Here is a 16,365-nt window from a genome sequence, read left to right as displayed (position 1 = left end):
AAGATGGTAGCATAATATGTCTGCACATATGTGTGTATCAGTACACATGAGGGTATGTGACCCCAGTTCAATCGCAGGACCAGGCTCCCAAAGATGCACAGCTTAGCATATATCTACCCCAGACACCACCCCATTTCATCTATTTTAGACCCACTGTACATGTGGACACGTATTTCTCTATCATCCCTCACAAGGGATAAACCCCTGGATCCATTCTCCCTCTATCCTCTACACCATTAGAGTTCCCTAAGACCTCCCAGGGACCTGCCCCCCCTGTCATGCCCACTGCTTAACCATTGCAAGGCCTTGGTCTCTGGATTTCCTTCCACATTTCTTCAGCTCAAGACTTTGAGTGGTGCCAAGCCTAACCCCTGCTCAAGGTCTTGCCTTGTCTAGAGCTTTAATGGCCCCATCGCCCTGCTTCTGGGTTACCAGGACATCAGCTTGGTGGTAGGACTTGAGGCTCTGCCACCCTAAAGCCACCAGGGTACTGGGACCAGTTTCCTGATTGTTATATGGTACTAGTGAGTTAGGAAGATCGATCAAAGCTGCCCCTAAATTTTCAGGACACGGAATACCATAAGGGATTGTGACAATGGAGGGTACATCCCAGTCTGGACCGGAGAGACATATAGCCTGTGTGAGGTGGCCATGCATAAGGACTCTGAGCAGGTTGGGCGAGGCCTGAAAGACTGGCATGAAGCACGGACATAGTATTTGGCTGGGGGTTAGCTGGAAGGCCAGCTTAGACCCACTGCTGGTTCTGACCTTGGTTGCCAGCTCGAACCATGCTAGAGCTAGAATGTAGAGGTAGCCATCTGCCCACCACCCCATCTGTGCCCTGTCTCACCACCGAGAGCCAGGACCAAAACACAAAGAAATATGAAACAATGCCAGGTGTACCCTTCAGGAGCATGGGGTTTAAGCAGCCATGGAAGTGGGCCAGGGAATAGGCCACCAGATGAGCAGAAGAGCCAAGCCTTCCTGGCTAGGAAGACCATGGCAGACTTCTTGGAGGAGGTGGTACTGCAGCAGAGCCTTAAGGCTAGAAGAGGGAAGAAAAGAAAGGCACAGCAGGTGGCTCAGAGAGCAGCAATGAGCCCTTAATTATTGGCAGTACCTGAGAGTTGCAGGTTCTGGGCCTACCATTGTCTGCTTTCTCTCACACACTTTACATAGGAGAAAACAGACTCAGAGGAAAGACTCAAAGACCTAAAGCCCAGTGGCCAGAGAGTCAGGGTACCGAAAGGTTTCAGTGCCTCCCACTCCCAGGACTGTCAGCTCAGTGGTTTTTGAGATCTATGGCTGCAAGTCCAATCTCATTTGTAAAGTGGGGGTGACTGGTTAGGAAAAAGACATGGGAGGGAGGCTTGTGGCAGCTACTCTGAGGATAAATTCTCTGTGGGTCCTGGGGACACACAGGGGGTGATGGGAGGAAGAAGTGCAGCTGACTGGCTGGCCAAGACGATGGTTTCGTGCTAGGCTTCACTATCTTCCTGTACACGTGCATAGGCAGCCGGGCACAGCCTGTGGGCCACATATCTTGCCAGTCTGGGCACAGGGGTTACCACTGTCGGCAAGGGCACCGCGGGCACCGTGCCTGGGCTGGGAGGGACCTACCTCAGCAGCTTCTCCAGGCCCCGTTTGCTAGCATTTCTCCTCAGGAGTGCGGGGCCATTCATGCTGCAGGCCTGCCCGACGACGCTGATGACCTGGCCTGACCCCTGGCCCTGGGGACACAGCCTGCAGCTTCAAAGGCTCCTGGTGCTCTGGCCCAGCACCTCTGTTCTCCTCTGCCTTCTTCCCTTTCTCCTCTTTCCCCTTCCCTTTTTTCTTTTCCTTTCTTCTTCCCTGCCCTGCCCTGTCCCTTCTCCTTGTCCCTCTCTTTGTGTCCTTGTCCCTACCCTCCTCCCCCTGTCAGTCTGTCTGGTCTCTCAGGCTCTGACAGCCCTTCCCTGTCTCCTCCATCTGTCTGTCTGAAGGATATCTGTCTGTCTCAGCCCCTCCAGCCCGTGGGGGCGGGGGTCTGGGGCTGGCTCCCAGATGGCAGCCCCAGGCCCTTCCACTGTCCCTGGACCCTGTTTCTGTGGGTCTCTCTCCCCTCTCCTTTCTCAGGATGCTTAGCAGCTGCTTTCCTTTTGTCCCCCAGCCCCCTTCTCCGCCCCCTTGGTCTCCTCCACCTCCACCACCTCCTCCTCCTTCCGAGACTAGTAAAAATGTCAGAGAGAAACCCTCCCAGCCCCGCAGTGTGGGGGCCTGGCTGGACCTCCACGCCCGCTTGTGGGCAGCATGGTGGTCTGCCCCCCTCAGACCATCTTGGCAGCTTCTGTCATTTCCCACCTCTCTGCCTACCACTTCACTCTGGGTGCCTGGCCATAGGTCACCTCACCATCATCAGAGCCTCTTGCCCACCTCTGCCTGCCTTCTGGTCCCTGCTTTGAGTCCTGCTCTCCCTGACCCCTGGTCCTCTCCTCCCAGGTCTGGGCCTCAGCTGCCCCTGACCTGGCTGACTGCCCCTCCTTGCCCTTTTCTCCACTGGCGGTTTCATCCCTATCTCAGTATTCCTCCTACCTTCCCTCCCCCATTCCTTTCCCTCCCTTCTTCCTCTCCCTCCTCCCCCTCCCTCCTCCCTCCCTCCCTCCCTCTGGGTCTTCACTTTCCCTCTGTTTATTCCCAGATCCCTGCTCTTGTATAACCTCCAGGGGAGGCTGGGCACCCCAGGAATCTTCCCAGGTCTTTTAGTTGGGAGGCTACTGCCCTCCCCAGAATCTCAGGCTACATTCGAAGCAGGGAGTAAATGTCACAGAGAGCATCTTCCTTGGTGTAGGGAGCCAAAGTCCCCAGAGTGTAGGAGGGTACCCGGTGCCCTCACCAGCCAGCCCCCCTACCCTATCCTCTGGCTCGGAACCAGGGACAAAGCAGCCCAGCCCATTGTTTTGCTGGTTGGGCTTAGTCACTGTGACTCACTGGAGAACACTGGAGGCTAGTGGCTGGGCTTGGGGGGGGAAGATGCCATAGGCCAGTTTTGGGCTAGTAGGCTTACATCTGGTGGCTTCCGGGATCACCCACACTCATAGCTGTGGATAAGCAGTACTGCTAGACCCATGAGCTGGATGGGAAAACCAAGGCTGGCCAACAGCACTTGTGACTCAGGTCATAGAGCCAGAGTCTGGCAGAGCCAACACCATAGTTGAGTCTTTGACTGCCAGCAACTGCCCACTGTGTCTCTCTCTACATGCTGGCCTCTAGTTGTCCTCTATCTCCACACTTGGAAAATAGGCACAGACAAGTTACTGCGACCTCTAGGTGGGCCAGGAAGTCAGATCCCAGGAGACCTGGGGACTCCTGAGGACGGAGGTAGGTGTTGGGGGGTCACATGAACAGCTCACTGGTGGCAAGGAGAAACGCCTTAAAGTGGCAACACAGATGCGGTCGCCCATGGATCCCCAGCTCAGATCTACAGTGACCAAAAAGCTGACTACCCGCCTTTTCTGCCACACTTGCTACAGGATGAGATCCGGCTGTTCTGAGCATAGCAATTACAGCATCTCCCTCCCCCAGAATCTCCCAGGAAGAGATAGAGCCAGGGGGGTGTAGAAAAGAGACAGCAGAGTCCACTGTGTTTCCTTAGTAGCACAAAGACATAAGAAACAACACACTCTGAAACTCCCTCTGGTGAGCCCTCTGGTGACTTAAAGAGGTCACCTAGTGGAACCAGATTGCCCAGGAAACCAGCTTGTTCTGTGCCTGCATCATAACTTACCACACCACTTCCTGGCCCCTGTTCCTATTCCAGCTAGACAGCCAGGAATGACATGTGGTTGGGGCAATTTGGGTTCAAAAGAAGGAAGAATGTTTCCAGACAGGGGAGGGCTGCCTTAATCGGTGGTAGTTTTCCTGAAGAGATGTGGGATGATTTAAGGTTTTGAAGCCATGACATATATAGACAAGGGGAAAGAATGAAACTGGCCTTACTGTCTATTATTTTTCTACCTACCCACCCACTTATCCATTTATCCATGTATACCGGATATGTACACCCACTCATACACTCATATACCTACATACTCATTCATTTATCTACCTACCTATCCATCCATCCATCCATCCATCCATTTATCGTTCTTCTGTACTTTCACCTATCCATGTATCCACTTATTATTAAGGGAGACTGGGTATATCACAGTGAGCATGCAGGGGTTAGAAGATCTTTGTGGATCTGGTTCCCTCCTTCCTTCTTTATACAGATTTTGGAGATCTAACTCAGGATACCAAGCTTTTATGGCAATTACCATTTTACCACACTGAGTTATTTCATTAGTACACTCAGAAGAAATGTTTAGCAAGCTGCTTGGAGCACAATAACCTCCTGTTACATACTAACTAATACTATCTGCATATTCATCCTTCAATTTGTATGTGCATTTGTCTAACCAGGAACATTTCTTCAATCCATACTTTCATCTCCAAATCAGCCTTCTGCTCTTATTTTCATTCATCTGCACAGATATCTATGTTTTATTTATACATTTTCCATATTCATTCATAAATCTGTCTAAGACATCTTCTAGGAAGCTGCACACACAGCTGCACACATCTTTGTGTGTTGCACTGTATGCATGGTCATCCAAGCAAGTCAATAACACTATAGGAAATCAGCCTCCAGCCCAGTTATTATCTACGCTTCCCCTGCCCCAGCCATTCCTCTACTCACATATCCATGTAATTATCCACACGTTTATCCATCAGTCTGTATGTTTATTCAAGAAGCACGAACTGAATTCCAGTAACTTTTAATGTTCTGGGAATTCAGCACCACTCTCCAAGGCTCACTGACATTTTAATGGGAACAAATAAGTAAATATGTATCAACACATTGCAGATGATGGTTAATGCTGCTAAAAGCATGAGTCAGGGTAAGGAAATAGAGGGGACCAAGGGACTGAGATGCTTTGTATGATATTAAGGAAGAAGAATTTAGTGGGGAGGAATAAGTGTTTCCTGGTTTAGAAATGATGGAGAGAGACTTTCTCACAATGGGAGAAAGCAGAAAGATAGTATAAAATTTATGATGGAAAGGTGTCTTTTTATAGATCTGTATCTTCAATAGTTCACCTCATACCAATTTATCCATCTCTTGATTTGTCATTTGTTTATCTTGCCACCCACAAATCTATTGTTATATCTATTTATCCATTATTTATTTACAGTCACAATCTGCCTGTCTTGATATCTGTCTAGTCATTTATCTATGTCCTACCTATCTCCTCATTCATCTACCTATTCTTTCATCCCATGTGCCCATCCTCCAACACATCCATTTATGTATTCCCTGCATCCATTTATCCACCTATACATCTATCCATCCACATATCCATCCACCTCATGCACTTATCTATCCAACCTCCATCCATCCATATATCTATCCATTCATCTATTTGCCCACCTGCTCACTCATCAACCCATTTATCCAACTACCCACTTACCCATCTACCCACTTATAAATCTACTCATCCACCAACCAGCTCATCCACTCATCAACACAACTATCCATTCAGATCCATCCAACCACCCATATATTATCCACCCATTTACCCATCCATCCACTCATCCATCCATCCACTCATCCATCCACTCATCCATCCATCCATCCATCCATCCATCCATCCACCATCCACTTACCCATATATCCATCCATCCACCTATCTATTCATCAATTCATCCTTCCATCCAGCTACCCCCATCCATCTATCCACCCATCTATCCACCCAGTCAGTCATCCATTTATGACTGCACTCATTCACTCACTCAATCATCCATCCACCATCCATTCAACCACCCATCCACCACTCACTGTACACACACCTGTTCATCCATTTTCCTACATACCCATCTACTTACCTATATATCCTTCCATTCATCAATCCATCCATACAACCCCCATCTACCTATCCATCCATCCATCCATCCATCCATATATCCAAACAACATTCAGTCATCTATTCACCCTCCTATTCAACTACACACCCATTTATCTATCCAACTATCCACTCATCCGTATATTCATCTATCCATACATCCAGTCACCCATATACTCACCCATTTATCCATCTATCAACCCATCCATCTACCCTTATATATTCGTATCATCCACTTGACCATATATCAGTTCATTCAGTCATCCATTCACCCCTTTATTCATCCACATACCCAGTCATCCGTCTATCCACCCCTCATCCACCCACACCTCATCCTTCCATCCACCCATCTGCATATCCACTCATCCATCCAACAACACATTCACATATATACCCCTTCATCCATTCATCCATCCATCATTTCTTACTTATCCACATACCCACTCATCTATCTATCCACTCATGCATGCATTCATCTACCCATCTACTCACCCATCTTCCTACTCATATATTCAGTCATCTACTCACCCATTTATTCGTCCATCTACCCATTTATTCATCCATCTATCCACCCACCTACCTATTCATCCACCCACCCACCCATCCATCAATCCATCCAACCACCCACTCACCCACCCATTCACCCATATATCTACCCATTCACCAATTCACCCGCCCACTCATCAATACATCCATTCACTATACATCCATCCCTCTACACCTATACCACCTATATAACAGATGGATATATATCAACCATATATCCATCTGTTCATCCATTTTCTACCTCATTCATCCACTCATGTATATCCACCCATTTAGTCATTCATTCACTCACTTCATCCACCTATACATTCATCCAGTCACCCATCCAACTCACATATCTACTCATTTATTCACTCATTTATCAATCCTTATCTTTCCATCTATCCACTTACTCATTCATCCATCTACTCAGTCACTCATCCGCCCATCCATTCAGCCATCCATCCATCCATCAACTCAGTCATCTTCTCAAATATGCATCGACATTCAGTCATCCACTCATCTCCCATTCATCCATCCACCCATTTATTTATCAATCCATCCATTCATTCATCTAACTCCACTCACCCATTTGCCCACTTATCCACCTACCTACATATCCACCCATTCGGTCATTCATTCACCCCCATTTATCTAACCAGCATTCATCCATCCATTCATGCACCCTTCTACTCACTCATAAATCTACCCGTCCACCAACCAACTCACCCATTCACCAATTCACCTATTCATCCCACATTCACCTAACCAACCATATATCCGTCCTCACTTATATATCATCTGACTATCCACCCATCCATCCGTCTACTTCCTATTCATCCAGCTACCCATCCATCCATGCATGCTTCCTCCCACACACCCATATATCCACCTATCCACCTACTCATCAATCAGTTCATTGACCCCATCTGTCTATCTATCCTTTTATGTATCCATTCATCTGTCCATTTATTGATTTATCCATAGATCTATCCACATATTCATCTATCCACCCACCCTTCCATATATTCATTTATCTACCCACCTTGCTGTTTCCATACTTTCTTTTTTCATCCATCTTTCCCTATATTCATATATTTTCCACTACTGATTCTTTTTTTATTTTCTTATTTCCTTCCTTCCTCCTCCTCTTGTTCTTCTTCTTGTTCTTCTTCTTGTTCTCCTCCTCCTCCTCCTCCTCCTCCTCCTTCTTCTTCTTCTTCTTCTGACTAGACATGGCTCAAAAGCTCATGGCTTGAGAATAAAGCCTCAGGAGGTTAGGTCCCTCTTATAAAATAGACCCTAAACAGAACTTGGGAGGCATAGATCTTCTTCCTTGTCCAAATATCTTTATAACCCCCAGCAGACATATTCCAACAGACATGCTTACAGACCAATGTACTATATGGAGAAAGACACAATAAGCCTACTGGTGGCAGGGTCTGGGATAGTGGCTTTTAATAGTAATGTGGCTCTGATTTACATAATAGGAACTCTCCAAATGTTTCCCCACATTCATCAGCTCCATGTGTTCCCCTTTCCAAGCAAGGTCTGGTGGGCCAGAGCTAAGGGTGGGACCAGGGATCTGGGTGTGGTAAAGCCAACTGTGGTTGGAGCTGAGACTAGGAGAAAGGGTAACAGAGTCTTTCCAGATTTCTTTGGAATAAACTAGCTATATTCATCTGTCTTGAGTCCTATTGCTCTTTGAAGAGATGTTCCTGGGAGAGGAGGGAGAGGTAGAAGGTGGGGAGAAGAGGAGGAGGAGGGAAAGGAGAAGGGAAAATAAAAGGAGAGAAAGAGGAGAAAGAGAGAGAGGAGGGGAGAAGGAAGGGGGAAGGAGATAAAGAAGAGAGGAAAGGAGGAGAGAGGGGGAAGAGGAAAAAGAGAGGAGGGAAAGGAGAGGAAAGGAGAAGTAAAGAGAAGAGAGGAAAGGGAAGGGAAGAGAGGGGAGGGAAGGGAAGAAAAGGAAGGGAAAGAGAAGAGAAAGAAAGCCTTTCCTAAAGGCTGCTTTTAGGAAAGGAGGTACAGTCACCTTGTGGTGGGAGGGTGGTTCTCCTTCATGCAGACAGAAGGATGTGAACCTGAGAAGACCTATCTACTAGGGATGAAACCCCATCCTCATGTGCATATCCAAAGGGCAGGTGGTAAAACCAAGGCTCTGAAAGGAGAGTTGAGATAGGACCCATGCCACCCCTGACAGACAGGAGCTCCAAGACATTCTAGACAGCCTTCCCATAGCACCTGGTCACACTGGGCTAGGGTTTATACTGGCCCTATCTATACCACCCACAGCCTACTTTGTTCCACCTCTGAGGTGTCCTGATATGAAGAAGGGCTCAGAGGGAACAGATGCATCTTGAATTTGCAAATTAGTTTCTTCTGCCAACCGATGGGGGCAGTCTTTCTTCCATGCCAACTTACAACTTCCCAACTTGGAGGTGATCAGCAAACCGAGCCTGGTAATAGTGACCTGGCCACAAGAAAAAACAGGGGCTTTCCTGACTTACCCACTATCCACTCACAAACTCCTATACTCTAAACCCATAGCTCCTTGCTTTTCTGCTAGCTCCTTGGTGCTGGGTAGGAGTGGCTGGCTGGTGAAAACCTAATCCTGGGAATTGGATGGGCTGTCATCAGGTAGCCCCTTTATCCAAACCTGTCCTCTGCAAGAATTAAAGCACTGAAATCCAAAAGGAGGCCCTATGCCTCAAGGCCAATGGGAAATCACCCAAAAGTTACTGTGTGACAGGAAGACCGGGGCTCTGTAGAACCAGAAGAACTCCCCACAGCCTTATGGTCCAGTGCTACCGTAGCAGATGCAGAGATTCATGGCTATGCCAATCTGGACAGTGCCCCACAGAACACTTCTACTGCAGCCTGGGATGTCCCCACAGATCACTTGCCACTCAACCTGGGCTTTCCCCACAAAGTATCCCTCACCTTGACCCAGTCTATATCCAATAAAGACCACTGATTCCTTATCAACCTCCTTTGCATAATAGCATTGGGCACACTCTGGGGACTCTCACCAGAGTACCCTAAGAAGCAGCCTGGAACAGCCTAACCCCAGCTCTTTACCCTAAGCTCACAACGGGCATGTCTAGACACAGAAAGCCATCTCTAAAATGGCCATTCTTGCAGTGATGGTGTTACAAGATCTTTGCCTGCTAGAGTCTTTAAGAGCTTGGCAAAGACACTCAGTCCATGAATGCTAGAAACAAGCAGCTGCATTCTGAGTGTGAGGTTGGGGAAACTGAGTCACAAGAAGGTGACACTTTACCCTTCTTCCCCTCACCTTGAAATGGCATCTCAACCCCTATCCCAAAAGTCCGAGTTCCTAGAGGAAAAGGCCTGGTCCACTTCCCATGGGTCTCTTCCCCAGACAAGCCTTTACCTCCTCATGGCTCACTAAGCCTTCCCACATAAACCTCTTAGGGAAACTGAGGCAGTGGGAACCCCTAGTAGCAGTGTCACCCTAGTAAGGATATCCCGTCCTGGGCCCTCAGTCCCCAGCCTATTCCAGATCTGCCTACCTCAGTTGGGGGAAAGGTAGGCCTGTGATGTCCCAAATGTGCCAGGCATCTGGTTTCCCCTTTCCAACCCAACAGATCCCAAGATGGGGATCTGTTGAAGCTGGATGGAAGGTGGTAGAAAGCCTAGGACCTACCAGGAGGAAGATCACTGTTTGGCCTCCTTTCTGTCTTCAGGAAGCTCTGACTTGGCTCTGCCTGGCTCAGCTCTGCCATCTGGAGAGAGAGCTCCAGGACTCAGCTTCTAGGCTTTCAATCCTCAGAGCACACCTTGGGAGGGCAAGGTTGGGGTGGGGGTCCCTCCACTGGGCTCCTGCCTCTTAGAAGAAGACTCTCAATAGTGTTCAAAGTCTCTGACTAGAGATCAGGGGTCAGAGGCACACATGGTCCAGGAAGGAACCCTGCCTAGGTAACCCTTAGATTGTCCTGTTGGTCAGCAGGTCTAGACATAGGCCAGAAAGGTTTCCAGGATAGATAAAGTTCCAGAGCAGGACCCTCAGCAAAGCAACATCAGATGCTGAAAAAAAAATCAGAATGCAGACATCCCAGGAGCCAAATAAGCCATACAAATGAGAGGACAGATGGCCAGGTAGAATGGGTCAGGCAGGCCTGTGCAGAGACATCCCTCTACATGAGACTGCTCCCAGTGAGAGGAGGCATGGCTCCACACAGAGCTAGGGTTCCAGGACATGGATAGTGTTTGAATCTGAGGCCTGTGAGGGCATGCTGAGCCTCTCTGTGAGCTACATGACTGCCTTGTAGCTTCTAAGGCACCACACAGTAGAGATGTAAGGGTGTTCAAGTTTGGTCTTAGGGCAAGACATTCCCTAGGTGTCACCCAGCAGTATCAGCAAGTCACTTGCAGTCCTATGGAGATGCCACACACTGCTCCCAAGGGACAGGAATAAGCTACTGTTGGGTAGTCAGGCCGGGAGACAGCACCCTAGCAGAGGAAGAGCGGCAGGCTTGCATCAGTGGTGTGGGGAACTCGGGAGTGGTACACAGCAAGCAGCCTTCCTGCCTTCTGAGGCTCTGTGGGAGGGGTTTGACTGCCTTGGACTTGGCGTGCATGTGTCCTGCCATGCTTACCCTGGTATACCAGGGCAGGTATGAAGGAAGAGCCTGGCTTCTGCCTGATGCACCTGCTCTACTGTGGACAGCACAGCATGGGGATTCCCCCTGATCTGATCCAGCCCAAACTGACCCTGTTCAGCTCTGGGCTTCTGGGGCTTCCTGAATGGGAACTTCTTAGACCAAATAACCCCTTCTGGGCACTGGGGACTTTACCACTTCAAACAGGAGAATCCCTGGTCTGTGAGTCACCCTGTACAGCAGGCACAGTATCTCCTCCTCCAGGGTCTCAGTTTCATTTTGAAAGGTCGGTGGTGCACTTTGTTCTTTCTTCCTCCATTTTGGGGAGGAGGTCTTTAAGGGGCTCCCAGGCCCCTTTAAGGCTGTAGGATTGTGGAACAGGAGTTCCTGACTGACAGGCACAGGTGCAGCCCAGCTCCGGTCCTACAGCAAGATGACTAGGGATCGGCTGGGACCGCCAGAGCTGTGGGCACCCTTCACTGTGCTGCTTAGACCTCGGCATTTGAGACAGCTGAGAGAGGGGGCTGAGGAAGGGCCTAGGAGGAGGGTGGGGCTGGCTTGGCTGCTTGAAGCTGCCCTTCTATGGGCACAAGGTGGCAGGGGCACTGACGTGCAGTCATTTCTGAACAGGGTCACAGCTGTTGACTGATCACCCTGTTCCACACACCCCGCAGCTTGTGTCCTCATCCAGCCTGGGCAGAGTGTCCTTGGAGCCCTTCTTGGGATGTCACGATGCATGTCCCCCTTCCCAGGAGACAGACTTCATAGAGCCTTTCTGGGAACAACATGGCCCTGGAATCCCAAGGCTGGCACAAGGGTGCTGACCCAGACCAGGCCAGTCTCTGCTTAGCCTCAGACTCCTTTCCTAGCCTGAGGGTTCCTTGGACAACTTTCTAACCAGGGTCCAAATGCAAAGCAATAGTGTGGAGACCCCCCAACATGCACCCCTCAAAGTGAGGTTTCTTCCCATTATCATTGATAAGGATTGAGGAATTGCTGTTCCTGCCCAAGATCTGGCGTCCGGCTTGCGAACTGCAGAGACCCTGCAACCCCTGCTAAGGTGGGCCTTATCTCCTTGAGCCTGTGGCTGAACCCTAAGAGTCACACTCTCCCTGGCAGCCTGGCAGCTCCGGTAGCAATTTTATGTTTTACCTCTTTCTTCCCCTTCCTCTTACACACCTGGACCGCAGCCCCCACATCCTGCTCCCATGAGGCTGCTAGCCTCTGACCTGTCCCCAAGACCTGACACCCTCTTCTGAGACCTGTTCCTGGGACAGGGCAGGGCAGGCACCAATGGCCTGGCTTGGTCTCCATGTCTACCCACTAACAGCTTCCCTTCTCATTACCCCCACCCCCACCTTATGACCCAACACAGGAAAGACAGGGAACACCCTTCACATCCCTTTAAATTGCAGATGCCCTTAAGCAGCTGACAGCCTAAAGGCCTCTGCCCAGCCCTGTCTGTTGCAGGGCAGTGGCCCCCTTTACCTTTGCCAATGTTCATTCCCATACCCACTGTACTTAACAACAGTGCCTGGTCCATAAGACACCATTGACCTTCTCTATCCTCACATAGCAGCTTTGGGAACCCCTGAGGCCTGGTCACCTCTCAGTATCTTAAGGCAGGCCAGACCCCTCAGACAAGCCTATAGGTGCATGAGGTCAGGATTCCTAGGCCTAGTTTCTCCCAACACAGCTACTGCTCTCTCCTGCTGTTCAGGCCATATCCAGCCACTCCCAGTCCCTTCCACACCAAGCATCCATCTTCTCTATTCTGGCTATGAACCCTAGCCAGGAAGATAGCCTTTCCCAGTTAGGCCAAGCTGCAGAGGGAGATAGAGGAGATACACACCTCTCTGGTAAGAGAGGGTTTCTGAAGGCTATCTAAGTCCTATCTGAGATTCTGCCTACTCAGCACTTGGCACAAAGCAAACTGCCCATAGTGGAACTCACCCTTCGCTGTCTTCTGCATGGAGCTCTTCCTGTTCCTCGCATCTGGGATCGATGGCAGCCTCCGCCATGGGCCTGGTGTCTTCGGTGTGGGTGCACTTGTTATGGCTCCTGGTGTTTCTCTGTAGATGGGCGGTGGCCTAGAGCCTCAGCCCCCCACCCTTCCCGCCCCAGGTTTCACTTCCTCCTTCCTGTAGCAGGTTGAGGTTTGAAACCTATGGGGCTTGGGTTTTTTTTTTTTTTTTCCTATGTTGCTGCAACAGAAGAAGAGTTAAAACAAAACAAAACAAAACAAAAAAACAAAAAACCAAAAACCAACTAAACCCAAACCACTCATCAGGAAGTGTTGAGCAAGCAAGCTATAGCCTCCTGGAATGACAGAAAAGGGCTGAGGGTAGAGGTGAGTAAGGCTACTCCTTGCAACTCTGGTCCATAGACCTGAGAGTAGCTATGTCTCCCACAATGTCCAGAATTCATGGTCCCTTTAGTGTCCGTGGACTGCTTTCAATTGCTTTGCATGGAAATCTTCTGTGCTTCCAAGTGTGCTCAATGAACATGGTGGAACTAGTTCTTGATGCTTCAAGGTCATGGCCTTGGACACTCTTAGTTAGCCTTTGCTCCCCAGCCATGTCCAGGGTCCCACATGTGGTGCTCCCCTAGTCTGTGGTTCTAGAGCTTGTCTCTATCTGTCTCCATTCCTAGCTGCTGGACGCTCTTGTCTCCCTGCTCCATCAGCTCTCTCTAATCCTGCCTCTGTGCTCTGGGCATTTGGAACCAGTCGAAGAGTCGGTTGATGTTCCCAGCTATGCTGGGGTGGGTCATGGGTTCTCCTGAGAGGCAGCACCAGAGGAAGGACTGAGGCTTTTGGGAGGGAACCAAAGGGACTATAAAGGAATGATGGGGAATGTGATAGCCAGATCCCAAAGTCCCGGGACTTGGGCTAAAGTGTCACTGGGCCAAGTTGAGGCAGCCACAACATGGTAGAGACTCTCTCTTTGAAGCTTGCTGACCCAAGAGATAGAAAGAAAGGAGCCAGTGCCCTATTTCCCAGCACTGGGCAATGAGTGACCTCGGAAATCTCACTATGAGGTCTTACAGGAGAAGTGCAGAAAGGCAAGAGAGCCTTAGGGTGTTGGGAAACTTAGTAGAAGCTGTAGAGTATCATCTAGAGGTAGACCTGTGTTTGCAAGCCTGCCTGACTGCAGGGAGCCCTTTCTTATCCACATGGTCCAGTGGAGGCAAAGCCTTGCTTACTCTATCCCAGTCCTGAGGAGGGGGCAACAGGAAGAGTGAGTATTGTTCAGCAGACTGGGCAGGACACCTGCCTGCTTTTTCTTCAGCCTCCTCTCTCTCTCCTTTTGCACTTTGCTTCCTTGGGACCCTCCTAAGTGCTCTGTTGATAAGTGGCTGGGAATGCATTTGGCAGGTGACAGAGTTATGCCACTTCTGTCCTGACACCTCTTAAGAGGTTTTCACTGGTTCCTATGTCTGTCACAGGGCCTCGCCATCCAGGCACCTTATCGGTGCATTCCAGCCACTAATCTATGAACTTTCTGTGGCCTGTTTGTCCTTAGGGCTGGGGGATGGAGAGGTGGAGACCATTGGCTACCTACAGACTGGATTGGTTTCATAGTTTTCAGGACCTCAAATCCAGCAGCTAACATCTTTCAGATGGAAATTCAGACCCTAATAGCACAGACCCTTCAAGCCTGCAGAGCCAGCTCTGCCCAAGGGGAAAACCCCAGTCTGGTTCTCTCAAAGCTGAAGTGTTTATAAAGTCAGCCCCAAGAGTAGCAGTGTGGAAGGCAGGACTCCTGAGAGGAGATGGGTCTTACACCCAGGTCATATCACAGGAGTGACTTTCCTGTAAAAGTAAATCGTAGGGTGGCAAGATGGCTCAGGAGGCAAAGGTGTTTGAGACCAAGCTTGATGATCTGAGTTCAATCCATCGGACCCACACGGTGAAAGGAGAGAACCAATTCCTACAAGTTGTCCTCTGATCTCCATACACATGCCCTGGCACATACACAGCAGAATTATCTGGGAATTCCAGACACTGCTATATGACCTCCCTTTGGCCTGCTGGTTGGTTTTTATGGCTAAAGGACAGGCAGGCAGAGGCCATTGGCCACCTATAGGTTGGACTGACTTCCTAATTTTCAGGCCTCTGATCTAACAGCAGCTAACATTTTCCAAACAGAAATTTCGACCCTACCAGCAGAGATGCGTGTGTGTGTGTGTGTGTGTGTGTGTGTGTGTGTGTGTGTGTGTGTGGTGTGTGTGGTGTGTGTGTGTGTGTGTGTGTGTGTGTGTGTGTGTGTGTGTGTTTATATGAGCCCTTCCTAATGGGTTGTTTTGCCACTTGGTGGGCATTAAGAAGGCCTCACCAGGAGTCACCCCATGTTCCTGTATGTCCAGCCTCCAGATATGTAAGCATGTCTTTGTTGTTTATAAGTCACTCTGCCTCAGGGATACTTTGTAGCAGCAGAAAGCACATTAAGATCCCTGGGACATGTGGGTGCTATGTGAGCTGCCTCATTCATTATTTTAGTCCCATTTGAAATGGGAGATTTTTACCTTTTCTGAGTTTCATGCAGACCCCAGCCATCAAAGAGGGTGCCCCTGCATTCCTGGCCTGTCTCCATCTTCCCAGACTGATGCAGAGGCTGAGCCCTCCCATTAAGGATTGGATTGCATATTCCAAGATGCATATGTTGAAGCCTTAAACCTCAGGACTTCAGAATGTGGCCTTATTTGGAAATTGCCTCTCGTTGCAGATGTAACCAGTTAGGATGAGGTCATTGAGGGGAAGGGCCTGCTCCAAGATGATTGGTGTCCTTACAAAAAGAGGAAATTTAGGCTCGCTCACACACACACACACACACACACACACACACACACACCCCACACCACACACACACACACCACTAGAGAGAGAGAGAGAGAGAGAGAGAGAGAGAGAGAGAGAGACCCCACTTAACCCCTTAGTGCCTAATCTATCTGTCTAGTCTTCTGTCTCCAGAATGAGAAAAATATGTCCATTGTTCATAAGGTTTAGATCTGAAGTGTTTCTCACAGGCTCATGTTTTGAATGATAAGTCCCTAGCTTGTGACATTGTGTGTGTGTGTGTGTGTGTGTATGTGTGTGTGTGTGTGTGTGTGTGTGTGTATTGCTGGAATAAAACCCAGAGCCTTGCACAAGCCAGGAAAGCGATCTATCTCTCAGCTGTATCCCCAGCCTGTCGTGGTGCTAATTTTAAAGACTATTTGTGCAGGCTGCACACACTCACTTTGAAGCTTTTGGGAGGAGGGGCAGGCTCTGGCAGAAGTAGGTCAGCAAGGACAGAACT

General features: G+C 49.3%; 1 protein-coding gene across 7 annotated transcripts in view; it reads right to left on the bottom strand.

The window, feature by feature from the left end:
* The window catches only part of Lsp1 (lymphocyte specific 1), a 36,646-nt gene extending 20,884 nt beyond the window's left edge, over positions 1-15,762 (bottom strand). For 3 of the 7 annotated variants that reach the window (NM_001136071.2, NM_001271510.1, NM_001271509.1), the window contains exon 1: positions 13,019-13,173. In NM_001136071.2, coding sequence (NP_001129543.1) covers positions 13,019-13,086 — 68 coding nt within the window. In that variant the 5' untranslated portion in view covers positions 13,087-13,173. Of the gene's footprint in view, positions 1-1,620; positions 2,143-13,018 lie in introns of those variants that run through there. The other 4 variants (XM_030242184.1, XM_030242183.1, NM_019391.3 and 1 more) reach the window with 2 other exon arrangements.
* Positions 15,763-16,365: the final 603 nt, after the last annotated feature.

Source organism: Mus musculus, chromosome 7 (assembly GCF_000001635.26).
Source record: "Mus musculus strain C57BL/6J chromosome 7, GRCm38.p6 C57BL/6J".
Taxonomy (NCBI): Eukaryota; Metazoa; Chordata; class Mammalia; order Rodentia; family Muridae; genus Mus; species Mus musculus.
This window is presented reverse-complemented; position numbering and strand designations above follow the sequence as displayed.